Below are 19,027 nucleotides of genomic sequence, written 5' to 3' on the forward strand. Positions count from 1 at the left end.
TCCAGACATGAAGGGAGATGAGTTCTGAGATCTTCTTAGGTGACAAGTGCATGGAGCGATGCAAGGCAGTTGGCAAGTTTTGGCCCAGTACCTTTAGCATGCAGATTCTTCTGCCAGGTTAGATCCACCATCTGTTGTGGCTTTCCTGAGCCCCCAAGTCAGAATATGGTGTAGGAGGTCCTCTGTCTATGTGTTGCTTTCATTGGTTAATAAAGGAACTGCTTTGGGCCTATAGCAGAGCCATAGGAGAACAGAGCTAAGTGGGGAAAACTAAATGGAATGCTGGGAAGAAGAGGCAGAAAGAAAAGCCATGGATCCTTCACCTGACACAGACAGCAGTTAGAATCTTGCCGGTAAGTCACAGCCACATGGCAATATGCAGATAAATGGAGATGAGTTAAATTAGGATATCAGAGGTAGCCAATATTAAGTTAGGGCTAATGGGCCAAGCAGTGTTTTAATGAACATGGTTTCTGTGTGATTATTTCGGTTCTGGGCAGCCAGGACAAACAAGTGACTCAACACGTACAGTATAGTACTTCAAGCTATTTTTCTGTTAACTAAACATCAGTTTTTAATTCAGCATTTTGTAGATAATCATTTATATAAACATTTTACAAAATAAAATAACAAGAGAATAAACTATGTTAAAGTTTTTATAAATGTAAGCACTAATGTCACACAACTTTACGTTAGGGCTAATTCTTTACATGTAAGTTTTCATGGAAAAATATTTTCATTAATATGTGTTACTATATTAGAAATATGCTTACTGTAAATTATGCGATTGTTTTCTTAGTCATGATGGCTATCATATTTAATGTATCTTTTCTTCATATTTTTTCTTATACACATAATCTCATTTATTTTTTGACTCATTACTTTTTAGAGGCTACTATTTAATTCATCATTTTTTGTTATTGTTTTAGTTTTGTGGGAATTGTTGGTATTGTTATTGTTGCTATTGTTTTGCTAAGACAAAATCGTGCCTTGTAGTCCATATTGGCCTCAAATTCATTGTGAAGCTACAGTTGCCTCAAATTCCTGGCATTACTTGTCTCCAGCCTCATGTGTGCAGAGACTGTAAGTTTTTCAAACACATTTCGCTAAATGTTACTTTCATGTCAGCTCATGTTATATATACCATATTAAATGCAAATTCAGAAATGAATGGAATTGTTAAATATCACCTAAAAATTGAAATATCTTAAAATAAATCACTTGCAATAACTGGAAACTTATTATATTCCATAACAATAGAGCATAATGGGTACAGTCTTCAAAATGGAGTTAGGCAAGTTCCTCATTAGCTCTGTGGATAAGTGTTTGTTTTGGCAAACAAACATGTCAAGGCATTTGTATGAAGGTCACAGTATAACCTCCACCCGCCCCGGATTTAGTTCTACTTTGATGATGGATTCTGGGGACTAAAACCAGGCGGAGGCAGGATTGATAGCAAGCATTTTAACTCTGTGACATATACCTAGCCAGCTCACTGACTCACACCTCCAGGTTCTTCATAATTAAACTTCATTGGGGAAAATGTCCAAAGAGCCTCTTCCCCTCCTGTTATCTGCTGACTGAAGTTTAGGAATGAAACTCTCTGGTCAGGGAAAACTTTCAGGAGAGGATAAATGTTATCAAAGGGAGAGGGGGGTAGCTATTTAAGTTTCTTTCAATGATTTTATTATGTTTGCAGGTGTGAAGGATGAGCTGTATTTGAGAAGACAGGAATCAATGGCCAGGCTAAGGAAGTAGATAGACCCCAGTAGGGTTGAGAAAGCAGATTAACCAAGGAAACCAAGATGATAGACTAACATACTTGACCTAGACCTGAACCAGTCTGAGCCCCACTTTCTACAGTTTTTTAGACTGTTCTTCTTAGCCTTTAGGACAGGGTATCATCAAGGCTGTGAATACAACACTCTAAAGAGTATTTATTTTTGTTTATGGGGCAGTGACTAGTGGCAAGAGCCCTTTACTAAAAAACATCTCAGAACAATTAACACATAGCAAGACTCCATGGCTCTAGGCTTTGGAATATTGACCTGGTTAATGAAGGGTTAACTCCTAAAGCCTTAGGTGAACTGAGAAGTTCTGCAGAGGGAAGTGGACATAAATGATGGCACCTACAGAAGTTCATAAGGAAAGATGGACAGCAAACCAAGTGGTATGGACCACTTCCGGACTGCAGGGGAACCGACGTGCTGATGGACTCTGCTATCCCTAAACTTCCCTTTTGCCATCCCATCAAATCCACACGACTATGGGCTCACTTGGAAGAACAAAGTGCAAAACTTCAGTTCTTTTGACTGAGAAACAGTTGTATTGGGAAGATGCCAGTCTGGTCCTTTATGTTCACACCGCCTCCATCAACTTCTTTGTAACAGCATCTCCTGGTGCCATGAATGTCTCTCTCTAGACAGACAGTGTAACTGACATGTCTGTCAGTTCCAGAGCCTTCTCCCCATCAGTTCAGATGAGAAAGCAAGAAGGAAAATCCCTGGTTGTCCACAGTTTCACTGAGGAGAACCTGAAGGCTTTAGTTTCACTTTCCAGTTTCAATTTCCTACTGGTGTGTGTCACTCCTCACTTCCCTTTAGAGAGCTGTTTCCCAGCTTATATCCGAGAGTCCAGTGGGGGTGAAAGTCCACAGCAGAGCAGAGCATCAAGGAGGGATCCTGAGGAGTCCTGTCCCGGTGAAAGTCCAGAGAACTTCAGCCACCTTCACAGCCACCATGGGGTAAGGATTTCCCTGCTCTGCAGTTTGAGTGAACCCAGGACACAGACATTTGCTTGTGGCCAGTTCTGACTAAGTCTGCTTACATTCTTTTGTTCTCTCTTGTGGCTTCTCTTTCTACTACTCAGAAAGGAATAAGGAGGCTAATTGTACTATATATATATATATATATATATATATATATATATATATATATATACATATATATAACGTAAGAAATGCTAGGCACCTGGAGTCTTTTTGTTTTTTGTTTGGCTTTGGTTTTTCGAGACAGGGTTTCTGTGTAGTTTTAGAGACTGTTCTGGATCTAGCTCTTGTAGACCAAGGCTCGTCATGAACTCACAGAGATCCCCCTACCTGTGCCTCCCAAGTGCTGGTATTAACGGAGTGAGACATTACCACTAGGCTCCAGCTCCCTATGAGCTCTTTTTATGTAAATGTCTCTGACTTCTATGTGTGAAATTGCCTTCTGGGTCTAAAGTGTCAGTCACTAGAGTGTTTTCTCTCGAACCTAGAGCTACAATGATCATCTCTTTCCTAGGCAACTATTGTATGCTCTTGCACATAGAACCATGTATAGTACGTGAGTATGCAGGAGGCTGGGAGCTTCTGTTGTATGATGAGAGAGATTACAGAAACCACAGAGGCATAAAATTGTGAAATGAAATCAACAAGAGTGCAGAAGACACTAAGGGCTGTCAGGTGACAGTCATGATCATAGGGCCAATGACTAAGCTGTGCCTGGGTCCAGAGTTCCCATGACTCTAGCAGGTGGCTAGAACTGTGGTTTGCAAATGAGTGCCTGCAGTGTGAAAAAGGCTGAAGATCTCCAAGTGCACAGGGGAGGCTGGATGCTGACATCTCCAAGTGCAGCGAGGAGGCTGGATGCTGAGATCTCCAAGTGCACAGGGGAGGCTGGATGCTGAGATCTCCAAGTGCAGCAAGGAGGCTGGATGCTGAGATCTCCAAGTGCAGTGAGGAGGCTGGATGCTGACATCTCCAAGTGCAGCGAGGAGGCTGGATGCTGAGATCTCCAAGTGCACAGGGGAGGCTGGATGCTGAGATCTCCAAGTGCACAGGGGAGGCTGGATGCTGAGATCTCCAAGTGCATGTGGGCATTGGGATCCAGGTTGCTCTCTGTCCCTGTTGCCCACACAAATGGCGGCTGCCTCTGTGCTGCTCAGCTTTCCTGCTGCAAGTGCTTATCCACAAGAGCACGTGCCTACCCTTGGGGCACAGCTCCCCACAAGGATCCCTGGGGGCCTCCCAGTCAAGGCAGATCTCCATAGACAGATGGCGTCCAGATTTCAAAGTGTTCTTAGCTACCATGCCAATGTCTTTATTTCTCATAAAGTGAGGACAGCATCTCTAATTCCTGCTGTGGGTTGCTGTAGGCAGGGAAATCAAAGAAAAGCAGGATTGAATCTGATATCCCTAGACCATGATTAATGTTCCTATAGAAAAATGTACATCGTTTCTACATGCCCGGGAAAAGAAGTACATGTATTTAGTGCTTTCAGAGACAGAGACAGAGAGAATCAGGGAAGGACAAATGCTGTGCTCTTTGCAAAGGCCATGGCCAGCTGTGTAATGGTCTGCACGAGGCAAGAAAGAAATGTGGTGGAACACTCCTTAGTCAGCCAGTGTTGTTCACACCTCCAGATGCTGGCTCCAGGGGGTTGTGCAAAGGTGGGGACAGACCACCCAAGTCTAATAAACTAGAAGCAAACTTTATCCCAGAAACAAGAATCCTATAAGAAATAAAATTAAAAAGTCTCTATGGAGCACAAAATGTTTATGAGCTAGCTGAGACCACAGCCAGAGATGGATTTTGTTAGGCTGTGGTAAAAGGCCAGTTTCTGAATCCACCTTTATATAGTAGGGGCACCAAGCATTAGGTCTGAACAAAGGAATTTTTAAAATCTCAAGGTAAAACTCAGATAAAGATTGCCTTATTTTACAATCTCCATTAACAGGGTTTTTTGTTAAACCAGTGTTTGTCATTAATCTGTTGTCTTCCTTGGTACTTCCAGGTGGTGTTCGCTGAAGCCCTGTGGTCTCCCCTTTGATGCTGCCAGTTTCATATAGCAGGGATAATGCATAACCCAGAGGTCATATATCTATTTCCTAACAGTAGACTCAGCTCATATCCTTAGGGTAGCTCTCAATTTGCAGAGAGATGCTATGGCCTTGTACATAGAGCGATGGGCTAGAAAGCAAAATAATCCATTTTTAATAGGTCATTCTGAAGCTTCTGAGAGAGCTGCTGACAGTCTGTTCTCATTTTCCTAGGCATGACTTTATAATTTTTTTATTTCTACATTCCTGTTTCTGGAATCTACATTTTTATATTCATAGTCTTGGACTCTTCACTAGAGTCTGACCCTGAGCAGTTTGTTGTGAGTTTATTTAAGACCAGTTGATTATGAAAAAACTTCTTCGGTGAATACAATGCCCTGTCCACAAAGAGGCATAATTGCATTGGAACTCAACTCCAAGTACTCCTTCTAAGAAGAAGGGTTGTAGAGGTAGGTTTTATGTATTGCCTTAAGGACCCAGGGAAGGATCTTATGTGGTGTCAGTCATACAGATAGTGTAGAGGACATTTGGAGCATTAGCCAACTCTCTTCTTGATTTGGGAGCTTGGGGAGACTTTGTCCATACAGATAAAGCAAAGGCCATCTAGTTATTGGCCATTTCTGGTCCCTCTGTGGGAGCATTGTATATCTGGATCTACAGAGAGCACAGTCACCAGGCTATTAATGATCTCTATTTCCAGCCTTCAGGGTGAAAAAACAAGCTATACATTTCTCCTATTGAAGAAACAATCCTATGTGTCTATCATGGCAGGTTTCCTTCGTGCTCATCTGAGAGGACAAGGAGTTTGTGCTGCTGAACAGACAGAGACAGAGCAAGAAGAGAGAAACAAAGTGAGAGAGAAAGAGAGAGAGAGAGAGACAGACAGACAGACAGACAAGGATACAACAAAAAAGCTTCTTACACTTTTATTTCTTTCTAGCTTTGCTTATCAAATGTTATAGTTAAAGACCTGAGTATAGGAACAATAACGAACCATTCCCAGAAACAATTTTCAAATATCCAAATAATTGTGTCCAACATCAATTGAACTCTGCAAGGGGCTCATGATTAGAAACATAACTAGAGATATTTTATTATAAAACAGTGCTCTGGAAATTAGAATAGACAAGTGAGATGAGGGATAAGCCCAAAGAGCACAAGGCCATGGAGATACGGCATATCAAAGAGCCGTGGCTCCCCTGTTGGTTGGTACATCAAGAACATTTTGAGCATACATGAAGCCTAGGGAAGAAAGGGCTGTCAGTGTTTCTACTCAATAGGCCTTTTTTTCATGTTCACTGATGCCACTGTCTCTGGGGATCAATCTTACGTAACTCTCTGTAATATCTGAAATACCACGTGATAGGAGAAGGAAGCATCACAGTTGTTTCCCTTGGAGACTAAGACTGGTGCTGGAGAGATGGCTCAGTGGTAAAGGGCTTGCCAAGCAAGCGTGAGAATGGCAGTCTCAGTGCTAATACTGAGAGCAGAGCTGCCAACCACTGTCTTTCCTTCTCAGAAAACAAGCAGGTGAAGCCAAGTGCCTAATGCTGTCCACCAGCCTTCATAGGTGGGCCTTGGCATTTGCAGCCCCTCCACAAACACAATTTAAATGCCATGGGAAAAGGAGGAGGATGGAGAAAACAAGGCTTAGAAGAAGCCCCTAAGAAAAGTTAATTCCTGATAGTTATGACTGCTTTAAAAATATGTTTTTACTTTTCCTTAATTTACTTTAATGTATTCTTCCCCATGGTTTTTGTTTATTTTTGCTGTTAGAATCCAATAACATTTCTCCCTTTCTTTTCTTTTCCTCTTTTAAGCCCCTCACATTTACCCTCCCTGCTCTGCTTCAAATTCATTGCCTCTTTAGTGCATTCATTGATTTTGTATGTGTGTATATAAACATATATATGTGTGTGTACCTGTCCAGTCCTTATAATGTTTGTTGCTATGGATAATATCAGGGTTGAACATCTGGTGCTGTACAGCCTAGCCGGGGGATACCAGCTCTCCCATCCCCACTGTACTGGTTGTTCATTGTTTTTTGTGTATCATTGAGGCTTCACTGACTCTTCCTATCTGATCTGTATGTTTCCTGTCCATTGTTGTTATCCTTGCTCAGTTCATCTTTGGCCATTCACACTAGTAAAATTCTCTAAAAGTTTGGAGGTGAATTCTGTCTCTGGTCTTACATAGAGAAATGGCATTCAAAACTAATAAAAGACTCTAAGATTTCCAAGTTGGAAGGAGCATCATTCTATCTAATCCCTTACTGCGATGTGTGCGTCTCTAAACCAAAAGCCCGTGTCTCAGAGTAGTTGCTTCCAGATTGTCACTTCTAACCCTCTAATTTGTGGGAAAGTATTGCTTTTCTTTTCCTTTTTCTATCTCCCTTTCTCATAACCCTGCCAGAATGCCTTGAGACAAGGTTAAAGTCTATTTTTCTGAAAGTATCTCTAACCTTCCAAGAGACTGAACTTTTGCCAGACTTGAAACCAAGTTAAAAATTGGGCCTGAGCACATACAGTTTTTTACACAATCACACAGATAAATGAGACAGACAGCTCTAACACACATACCAGACAGACCACAGATCACAAACTATAGGAAGGTGGAAACCCAGGGAGAAAACTGAGGAATACACCCTGGAGCTCTGTACCCACCCCTGGGCTCTAGACAAATGCCATGATTTAAACCATTCTTGCAACATTTTCTCATGGGTGCTTTTTCCATGCTTAATGGTGAATAAACTATTTTAGTATATCCTTCCTACTCCATTTTTGCATTCAGTTGTATGAGAGACTTTAAAATCTGCCCCAAAGAACCTCTTTCTTCAAATCAAATCCTTCAAGAGGCTAAATCAAGAAGTCAAAAATCATTTGGCTATACTAATGTCTGAACTGTGTCCCTGTCCAAATTAGCCTCAAGAAAAGTACTTATCTATGGATAAAGTTAGAGGAAGGTGATTAAAGTTAGCTGAAGATGCAAGGGTGGGCTCTTCTGCTAGAGGACCTGGAGGTTTTCCTACAACAACAAAACAAGAAAACAGAAAAGAGTTCTCAGAGTTCATTTCCAGACAAAAAGACTACATGAGGATCTAGCAGGAATGTGGTCCTCTGCACGTTAGGAAGAAACACCTACCAGGTGAGGTGCCATGTAGGCAGGCTCTTTGATGTCATGGCAATTAGTGTAGTAATCTTAGAAAGGGGAAGGCCTGTTCAGATTCCCTCTCCACTATTGCTAGGACTCGTAGCTGGGATCATCCTTGAAGATTCCTGACAATTTTTCCAGCATCAGGATTCTCCCCAACCCCATATTGGCCCCCTCTATCAAGGTACCTTTTATATTGCTCTCCCCTTCTGTCCTATCCTTTACTCGATCCTGGTGCAGTTTACCCAGAAGCTTTTAATTATTTTCCCTTCCTGGGACCCTGATGTGTGTGTCTCTTCGGGTCCCCCTTTTGACCTAGTCTCTCTGTGTTGGAGGATTACAGCCTGGTTATTCTTTGTTTACATATAATATGGACTATGAGTGAGTACATACTATGTTTGTCTTTCTGGGTCTGGGTTACTTCAGTCAGGATGCTTTTTCTAGTTCCATCCTTCTGCCTGCAAATTTCATGATGTCATTGCTTTTTAGTGCTGAGCAATTAGTGACTACCCTACTTGTCATCACAAAACTACATCTAGTAATTGATGGAAGCAGATGCAGTGACCCACATCCAAGCACTAGGCCGAACTCCTGGCATTCAGTTGAAGAGCGGGAGGAAGGGTCATATGAACAAGACTGGGAGGTGAAGAGCATGGTGGGAAAAAAAACCACAGAGACAGCTGACCCAAGCAAGTTGGAGCTCACAGACAGACTATGGACTGATAGTTGGGGAACCTGCATTGTGTTGAAATAGATTCTCTGAATGTGGGGTGACAGTCATGTATCTTGATCTATTGTGGGGCTTCCTGGCAATGGGATCAGGACCTATTCCATGTGCATGAACTCACTTTTTGGATCTCATTCCGTGTGGTGGACTACCTTACTCAACCTTGATACAGAAGGAATGGTCTTGGTCCTGCCTCAACTTGGTATGCCGTACGTTGTTGAGTCCCTAAGGAAGGCCTTCACCTGTCTGAGGAGTGGATGGAGGGTGAAAAGAAGGGGATGTAGGGGGCAGGATGGAAGTAGGGAGGGAGAACTGAGATTGGTATGTAAAAAAAGTATTTTTTAAAAATATAAATCCCCCAAGTTCTGTTGGCAAGCCACTATGCTCAGTAGTTTTCCTAAGGCCGCCTGTATGCAGAGGCCTCAACTATGCAATCAGTATTCTGTCTCAGGTATTTCTAAAACGCCATCCCCGGTGCTGTATATGCCTTTTTCTCTTATAGGGATACTTATGCTGGTGCCATAATGTCTTGATTATTTTAGCTTTTTAGTGATTTCAATTCTTTGTTTTCAAAATCATTTTTATTACAGGAGCTTCTTGGATATTTTCTAGCATTTTGGTCTGTCATGCAAAGCTTTTTTTGAGGCGATGGTGCTGTATTCTGGTCTTGTAGTATTTAAAACTGGTGCTCATTGACATTAGCTGGGATTTTGGTCTGTCATGCAAAGCTTTTTTTGAGGCGATGGTGCTGTATTCTGGTCTTGTAGTATTTAAAACTGGTGCTCATTGACATTAGCTGGGATTAACTGAAAGAATGAAGACAAAGTTCCTACAGTAGACATTGAACCCAGAAGTGGAGGGCTATCCAGAGTCATCAGGATTTTGATCATAACATTTTCAGGACAGAAGCATAAGGGATGGGTGGGCTGGTGAGTCCAATGCCTGATTCATGAGGTTTCTAAATGGCTGTCATGTTCTATTTGTCAACACTTAATGGCTCCAAGCTAGAGTGTCCTTTATGGGACAGATTTAACAGGTATGGCACCTCCTGCTGCTATTCTTGGCATCTGATCAGATCAAAGCCAAAGACAGCTGATTTAAGCACGATGGCATTTCTGGCTTCTGGCAGACAACTACCAACAGGACCAAGGGCCTATTGCCGTCTAGCTATGGAAGACTTAAAGGTGCTGCTGTGGGTGCCTACAAAACCCGAGTCACACAATTCTATCTCTTGCTCTCAATACTGATAGAAAAGCAGGAAAGTCCTGTGGAGTTTATAACATAGCCATGTGTTTAGGTTCACAAATTTCCCCAAAGACCAGAAATAGGATACACTGATATCATTCCCATTACACAGATTGGTACAGTGTGATATTGAATTATTAGTGATACATTCTAGGGAAGTGATTGTCCTGCTCCATAGCAAAACAAAAAAGAACATGAGAGTAGATGCATGTTTAGAATGCAGGGATTCTTTGTAACCATAGAAGAGGACATATTAGGTGCCACTCTGTAAAAGGTGGGGGCCTGTGGCCCCACCCAAGTAGGAGGAGCAGGCGGCATCCCACCACCCAGCTAACATATACCTGAAATAACCATAGAGAAATTGTATTAATTAAATTACTGCCTGGCCCATTACATCTAGCCTCTTCTTGGCCAACTCTCACATCTTAGTTAACCCATTTCTATTAATCAGTGTATCACCATGTGACTGTGGCTTATCAGCAAGATTCTAACCTACGTCCGTCTCAGCCTGGAGATTCATGTAGTCTGCCTGAATCTGTTCTTCTTCCCAGCATTCTGTTCTGTCTTCCCCACCTACCTGAGTTCTGCCCTATCAACTAGGCCAAGACAGTTTCTTTAATTACCAATGAAAGCAACACAAATACAGAAGGACCCCATATACCATTGTTGAGTCACCCCCCCCATCTATGTTGCCCAGAGAGAAAAGATCCAGAGAAAATCATATTGCTAGTGTCACAAGGCAGGGGCATGACCATTTGTTCTGAGTCAGCCACTTCTGACAGGACACCAGCTGTTTGTGTCTGAGATGAAAAGGAAAGGACATGCAATGACCAATACTTGCTCTTGAACCCGTGGAGAGTTTCTATTTAGGTCAGCTCAGATGGCAGGCACATGTACAAAGTGGGGAAGGGGTAATAGTTTAATTGAGTTCCACATCTCAGGGCAGGAGTCTGACAAGAATGCGGGTGGGCCTGTATCTCTGTGATCGTGTCCAGTCTTGAATAAATAAATGAACTCAAAAGCTAAGATGGTAAGTACACGTACATGGACATGCATGGTCAAGGAGACTCTGACAGTTCTAGTAAGTGGAGCTGAGGGATCGATGTAAAAACAGATATCAAGAAATTCTAAATGGGCAAAATGTTAGATTTCTAGGAAATAAGCAAGAATGTTGTAAAATGTGCTTTGCATGGTGTCAGATTCTGGCCAGGTCTCACATAACAAATCTTCTTGCTTCCTTCTCACAGAGAGAATGCTGGTACTGATCAGGTCAAGGAGAATCTCCTTCAGCTGAGCTGTCACTTCACGTGGAACTTGCTGTTTGAAGACTCTGACATACCTGATTTGGAAATGAGAATCTCAGAGCAGGTAGAGTTTCTAGACATCAAGGGGCCAGTGGGGATGCACAACCTCCTGGCCTACGTGAGACACCTGAAAGGCCAGCATGAGGGAGCCCTGCAGAGCCTGAGAGAAGCAGAAGACTTGATCCAGGAAGAGCCTTTGGGTAAGAGAAACGTGGTGACCTGGGGCAACTGTGCCTGGGTGCATTACCACATGGGCAGCTTGGCAGAAGCCCAGAGCTACCTGGACAAGGTGGAGAATACTTGCAAGGACTTTGCAAGTCCCTTCCGCTACAGGATGGAGTGTGCCGAGATGCACTGTGAGGAAGGCTGGGCCTTGCTGAAGTGTGGAGGACAGAATTATAGACGAGCCATGGCCTGCTTTGCAAAAGCTGTGGAAGCTGAGCCTGAAAACCCCGAATACAACACTGGCTATGCTGTAGCCACCTATCGTCAAGACTTCGATGACAATAATATTTCTCTGGGACCCCTAAGGAAGGCTGTCATGTTAAATCCAGCAGATCCATATATTAAAGTTTATCTTGCCCTGAAACTTCAGGACATAGGAGAAACACATGAAGCAGAAAGACACATTGAAGAAGCCCTCAGCAGCACATCCTGTCAAACCTATGTCTTTCGTTATGCAGCCAAGTATTACCGAAGGGAAGGCTGCGTAGACAAAGCTCTCCAACTCCTACACAAGGCCTTGCAGACATCACCTAACTCTGGCTACCTGCATTACCAAATAGGGCTCTGTTACAGAGAACAAATGATCCAAATGAAGAAATCCAGAAACACACTGTCCAGAAGGCAGGGCAGCACGCAGGAAATGGCCCAACTGGCCATTTGTGAATTTCAGAAGACTGTGGAACTGAGGCCCACGTTTGATGTAGCTTACATTTGCATGGCTGAAGTACAGGCAGACATTCGCCAGTATGAAGAAGCTGAGGCAAATTTCCAGATGGTGCTAAACATGCAGAACCTTACAGGTCACAGAAAACAAGACATCCATCTACGCTATGGCCGTTATCAGCAATTTCATCAAAAATCAGAAGACAAGGCGATCACCCACTACTTAAAAGGTCTAAAAATAGAAGAAACGTCCTATGCCTGGAGGAAACTACTCATAGCTTTGGAGAAAGTGGCTGACAAAAGAATTAAAAATGAAGTTCGACTTGTGGAGAGCATCAGCCTCCTTGGGTTAGTCCACAAGCTGAGAGGGAACATGCCTGAGGCCCTGATGTACTATGAGAAGGCTCTGAGGCTCACTGGGGAGATGAACCCTGAGTTCTGAATGCAGCTCACCTCTGCGAAGATAATGTACTCGTCACTGAGATTCCTTCCATTCTTCCTAACTGACTGCTTTCCTCAGAACTGCAATCTTGCTGGAATCCAAGTACCTAAATGCATTGGCTCTTGCCACCTCTTTCTCACCCTCATGATCATGTCTAGAAGGAACTTCTGTCCCCATTACACCTGCTCGCTTAATGACCAGGACTGACTCCTGCTGTTCTCAATGCTTTGAGTCCTGGCACAAACCTTTTTCCTTATATCTGTAATGTTGGAAGAAAGTCTTCATCCTCTCACTGCCAGTGTCCTGGACCAAAAGTCTTTTCTAATCAGAATTCAATTTTGATCATGAGGAACTCTTACTATAGTACAACCTCAGAGCAAAAGATTTGAGCAAAGGAGAGAGTTTGAAAGCAGGAGAGGTCTCACATTCCTGGACACCCATTCACAGCTAATGAGAGACTTAAGTGTCGGGACAGTAATGCAAGGAAAGCTTGTTCGGAGCTTACAGACTGAAGAGGACATAAGAAGTTCGTCTGAATTTTTCTGTGCTATTGATAGTGTGTTGTGTGTGATGCTTTTCCCTCCATTAAAATAAACCCTTTAAAATTTACTGGAATCACAAGCTCTTTCAGTGTAATTTGTTGATAGTATTCCAAAGGTTAGTCTTCCACGGTACTGAGGAGGGTATGGGGTTGCTACACCAACTCCCAGGAGTTTAGAGGGCAAGCATGGGAGAAGCTGCGCACAAGAGAGCAGCACGTGGGATGTGAAAACATGAAGAAGGTTATTTCATTCTACACAACACCAGATAGTAAGGGTGACTGATGCTACCCAGGTACCTGAGCGCTGCTATTTTTCAGTAGGAAGATGATGCTTGGGATGGGCTTAGACTTCATTTGCCTGACCCTTGGGAAAGTACAACTGATACTTTCTACAGATTTATCCATGTGAAGCCAATAACATGTTTATTAAATTCAAGCAATGGAAAACTGTAGTATCAGCTCACAGGATTCATAAAGATGCTCCCTGGTAGTCCACATCAATAGAGAGGAAGAGTAACTGAGATGGGAGAAGAAAAGGGAATGAGAGAGAGAAAGATTGGGAAGCAGCAAGAGAGAAAGATTGGGAAGAGAGAAAGATTGGAATAAGCAGTTTGATTGACAATCTAGGATCTGGTTATTTAGCAGGCTCTTCTCTTCCAGGAAACCATTTCCACCTTTGCCTGAGGGGAGACATATCTACAAGATATTTCAGGGGATGATATGTGTGTCAGATACTGGATGCTTCAGCTATCTGGCATGTCCTATTATCACTAAGCCCTGTATCCTGCCCTTAACTTCATGAGAGTTGTAGGTCAAAAGTAGAGAACTGAAATGCTTAAGTTTCTTGCATTGATTAACGTGCCTACAGTTCCCAGATCCCCGACTCACTGGGCCAGGATGCACCTTGTGCTCTATGTCTGCAGATTCACACTGCCAATGCTCAGGAGCTCTTCTCTGCCCTCTGCTCCTCCTCTCCCTCTGTTCCTGCTGTTTAACTGTCCTGTCAGCTCCTTTGGGTTTTCTTTGTTCTTCTTTTTCCCCCGTAGTGTAGTCTCTCTATAACTGTCTTGACTTTTCTCATCCACACAACTGCAAGGATTAAACTTCAACAGGTTGTGGCCTGTTCCGCACAGCTATGCAAGGGACAATCATGGGTAATTTCATGTGAAGGCGAGCAGGCACACACACACACACACACACACACACACACACACACCACTGAATAAATGTGAAAAATAGTTAATTAATAAGGATAAGAAAAATAACTGTGCTTTATGGTTAGAACATCAGGCTGTAGCTAATAGCGTCACTATTGTTTACTAAATATAGATTATGTGTACTTAGTGACCAGTTCTGTTCTCAGTGTTCCTTGATGAACTGAAGTTCAAAAGAGGAGTGAGAATGATCCCACACAAGAAAGAGCCATAGATGAGTAGGAGGCCAGCGGGGGCTGCTGGTACTGATTGCTGGTGTTGTTGTCAGTGGCAGGCCAAAAAAGATGCTGAGGAATCAAGCCAGGAGTCAAAAGGCCTAACCAAGTGAAGGACAAGAACTGCAAGTCAGGTCCAGGTCTAGATGGGTGATCAGGGGAAAGGGCCTTCAGTAGAGCAGACTGCACCAAGGGAGGGGACTAATGTTGGTCACATGGTTCTCAGCCCTTGACACAAACATCAAGTATCAGATGATAGGTTAGTGTGGGCTGTGACATCCCAGTGTCAGCTAACTGTCACTCTATGGATTATATCCAAGGGTGGAAGCAACACCTCTTCTTTGTCACAGTCCAATGTCCCAACATTAAGTGTTTTTCTCTCTTGGACGTGAAGGGAAATGCAGGAATAATTGAGACACAGTTCACACAGCAATATTGGAAGGGAGTCTCAGGCTTTTTTCAAATCCTGAAGATCACCAATGGCCTGAGAACTTAGATGTCACATCATGTAGAAATATGGGCCTACACTTCTTCAATCTGATTTGTCAGGCAAGTCCTTGAGCCTGGTTTCCTTGAAATGCCCCTTAATTCACAACATTTTTAATACATTTGGTAATCTTTTTTCAACACATACCATCTTTTATTGATTATCTGGGAGCTTTACATCATACACTCTGATCTTGAAAGTCCTTTCATGTTCACTGCCTCTTGTAAACTTACTCACAACAGAAGTAAGCAAAAAGAAAAATACAAGTTTCACTTTGTGTTTTATATATCGTATTTGGAGCATCGCCAAATTCTTAGTGCCCAGCCCCAGAAATACACTGAATCCTTCCTCTCCCACACACTCACCGGAAGCTCAGAAGCTATGGATTGAGGAGAACTAGTGTAGGATTTTTCAGTGGGCCCCGGGCAGCTTGTGGTGGGTCCACAAACCAAGGTGGCTGGCCCCAGCCATGCAGAGAAAAGTTGGTCCTACAGACTGTGAGTCCCCTGGAAAGTATAAGTTCCCCGTGAAGGTGCAAGTTCCTGCCAGCTAGCAGTGTTGGCATATGATCAGCACATCATGGACAGACACATTGTACAGAATAGAATTAGATATTTATTAGTTGAATTATGGAGGGTAAGAAAAAGGAAAAAGGGTGTGAGAGACAGAGAGAGATAGAGGGAGAGAGAAAAGAAGGAAAAGAGGACAGAGCAAGAGAGAGAAGGGGGCAGCAGAAAAGGAAACAGAGAGAGAAAACAAGAAGGGGAGGGAGGGAGGGGCTGCAAGGAGTTTGTGTGACTTGTCTCTTAAATGGTGAACAATCATTGAAGTAGTAAGGGCGGCGGCGGGGCTGCGTCCCCAACACCCCAGCTGCCTGCCTGGCTAGCTTATGCCCCGAAATAATTACACGGACACTGTATTCTTTTAATCACTGCTTGGCCCATTCTCTTCTAGGCTAATTCTCACATAATAATTTAGCCCATTTCTAATCATCTGTGTGTAGCACCCCAAGGTGCGCTTACCGGGGAGATTCTAGCCTAGTCCATCCTGGGTCGGAGCTTCATCCCGGGAGCGGGGCATGGCGTCTCTCTCTGAGGCGTCTGCTCCCGAGAGAGCTGTGGAGTCTCTGAGCTCACTTCCTCTTCCTCCCAGCATTTTGTTCTGTTTACTCCTCCCACCTATCCTCTAACCAATAAAATGGGCCAGGGCAGTGCCTTTATTAGCCAATGACCTTCCTCCATCAAATCATCACAGCTAGTCTTCAGCTAGTTCACACGTTTTCTTATATTTATTCAGTCACTGCTTCATTCATTTTGGTTTTTTGAGACTGAATTTCTATGTGTGGCTCTGACTGTTCTAGAACTCACTCTGTAGACCAGGTTGGTTTTGAACTCAGATATCAACCAGTTTCTGCCTGTGGATTTCTGGTTTTAAAGGTGGAAAAAAAGAGTTGATGTAGGGTAGCTGACATCACAGATGATTGACATCACACTTTGTCACACTTTTTAAGAGTTTTCTTTGGTGGCTCTCTGTCTAGGCTGTTATGTGTTTTAGGCAAAGGCAGTTTGGGAGGTCCAATGTCTGCCACAAATGCCTTCCATATCTTCCCCTCTCAACCCTGCCTCTGCAGACATCGATATCACTTTCACCACAAAAGTCATCTCCATGCTCTTTCCATTCAGTGGGAACATGGGTCATGATGACACACTCAAATTCTGGGCATACTGTAGACCACAAACACAGGCCTATGCTTCAGTAAGAACACTAACTGAGACCCAGCTCTCATAGGCTGACCTGTCAGCAGACATCAAGATGCCCAACCACAACAATCTGGTACACCACAGCAGCACATCCTACAGATATTAATCCCTTAATGCATTGCCAGACACCAAGGATATCCCCATGACCTTTGATGGATGCTGAGGGTACAGATTGAGCTAGAACACAGACTACATTAGCACCATGGACCCAGACAAGCCCCTTGTAACCCCCCTGACCACAAATGTCACTATGGCCTCAGGTGACAGCCCAGACCCCAGACATTCACATGGCCTTTGGTAATAACTCAGTCCTTGGACAACAACACAGATCACTGGTGCAGCAGGGCTTGGGACTTGGACATAGGCCCTGACTGGGTTATGGCACAGACTTCTCCACAATGGTCTTGTAGGGAAGCCTCATTCCTCTCCCAGGTGTAGACCATTTTTCAGCATGGGTTGGATGAGGGCTGAGGACAGTTGGTGTATTTTCTGGCTCTATCCAGTGGCTAAAGTGTTTGTGATGTAAGCCCCATTCTTTGGTCTCCATTTTTGTAGGCCCAGTCTCTGTGCCTGCCAAGCCCTGACCATTTCGTAAATCAGGGTCAAGAAAGCTTGCCAAAATTTTGACCACTGCCCCAGTCTATTTAAACTGCTTCCCCTTAAAGTTCCCTCATGGTCTCTTTCCTCAACTTCCCCACCACAGAGCTTATAATTACGTTCCTGGCATCCCACTTCTCCCTCATGGCCACCTAAGAGCACAGGAGTCCCATTAAATTTGGATATTTGTAAATTTGACTTGTAATTTGGCTTGACTGAGTTTTTTTTGCGTCAGCAAAGAACTCGTGTTAGCAGAATTCCTAACATCTTGGAGGTCCCACTGGGTAGGGTGGCCTTTCTACGTGGCCATAAGCCACATATGGACAGCCCCCTAGTCCACAATCTGAGCTCTCCATGCCCCTCTAAAATCAGCTCCCAGGCTACAGAGCTGCGTTTTGGTGTGTTCTTTTTGTTGACTATGCTATAGGGGTTTGGGGGAACCCATTTGTACTTACTTTTATCGATTATTGGACTCTTGTGGAAGCTGTGGGCCTGCATCTTGAGGTCTGACTTCAGCGGCTAGATGGGCAAGACTGGGTCTCGCTGAGATGGACTCTGTTTGCTTTAGGGACACCTAGCATTCAATTTCCTTGACCCACTTAGACTGAAGAGCTATTTTAATGGACACACTGTAATAGACTTAGGCCACGCACTTGGGCATAGACTTTAAAATGGGCACTTGCAGATCAAAGCCAGATCTGCTGTCACCTCTGGGATGCATCTTACAAAATCTTTATAAATTGGGGCGGTCCAATACAATTAGTCTCGAATGTCTAATTTCCCTATGCAACTAAGATTTGGCCTCAATACTATCTTGACAATGGGATACCAGAAGGAAGCCTTGGGCTTACCGTCCTCTGGAACCTAGAAAATTTTTGTTGCCTTAAGGACAAATGGGCAGAGCTTACATATGTCCATGGTTTTTCAGTTCCGTGGTCTCTCTCTTCCCTTAGTAGCCAATGTCTTGTGGCACTGGTCTTGGAAGCAAAGGCCACAACGCCTCCAAATTTCCAGTCATCTGAGAATTGTGACCCCAATAATTCCAGCTGGACCATGAAGCCAGGGGCACTAGCCCCTCCCCTACTCCCTCAAGCCCACACTACCCAACCCCCTCCTATGAAGCAACATTTTTTACATTTCTCTCCTTCCCTGTCTACCCCCTTCCTTGCCTATCTGGAAGTACAAGGTCAACTTCCTTCTTACCCACCTTCCTCTCCTTCTCACCCTCCCCGTCCTACCCCAACTTTCCACCAATAAACCCCCTCTGCACACTGGGCTAGCACCTCCAAATCCTCCCCAGTCTCCTCCCATGCTAAATACCAACATAGCACTGCACTATTTCGCCCTCTCTGGGAGGTAGAGGGAATCAATGGCATTATAAAATTTCATGTTCCCTGTTCTCTTTCAGATCTCTCTCAGAGAGAAAAAAGGTTAGGTTCCTTTTCTACTAACCCTTCTGCTTATATTAAAGAGGTTGGTTATTTGTCCAAGACCTACGATCTAACTACTAAAGCCTCAGGTACACTGGGAAGTTCTGCAAAGGGAAGAGGACATGCATGGATAGAATCTGCAGAAGCTGATAAGGAAAGCCACAGAGCAAGCAAAGTGGTTTAGACCACTTCCAGACTGTAGAGGAAC

General features: G+C 43.6%; 1 protein-coding gene across 1 annotated transcript; it reads left to right on the top strand.

Moving 5' to 3' along the window:
* The first annotated feature begins 2,646 nt into the window (after positions 1-2,646).
* Positions 2,647-13,179, top strand: LOC121454402 (interferon-induced protein with tetratricopeptide repeats 1-like). The gene is made up of 2 exons (XM_041661722.1): positions 2,647-2,743; positions 11,189-13,179. The coding sequence occupies exons 1-2, from the start codon at positions 2,739-2,741 to the stop codon at positions 12,573-12,575; spliced, it is 1,392 nt and encodes a 463-aa protein (XP_041517656.1). The 5' UTR covers positions 2,647-2,738; the 3' UTR covers positions 12,576-13,179.
* Positions 13,180-19,027: the final 5,848 nt, after the last annotated feature.

Source organism: Microtus oregoni, unplaced genomic scaffold (genome assembly GCF_018167655.1).
Source record: "Microtus oregoni isolate MIOR12 unplaced genomic scaffold, Mior012 000012F_ref0000307, whole genome shotgun sequence".
Lineage (NCBI taxonomy): Eukaryota > Metazoa > Chordata > Mammalia > Rodentia > Cricetidae > Microtus > Microtus oregoni.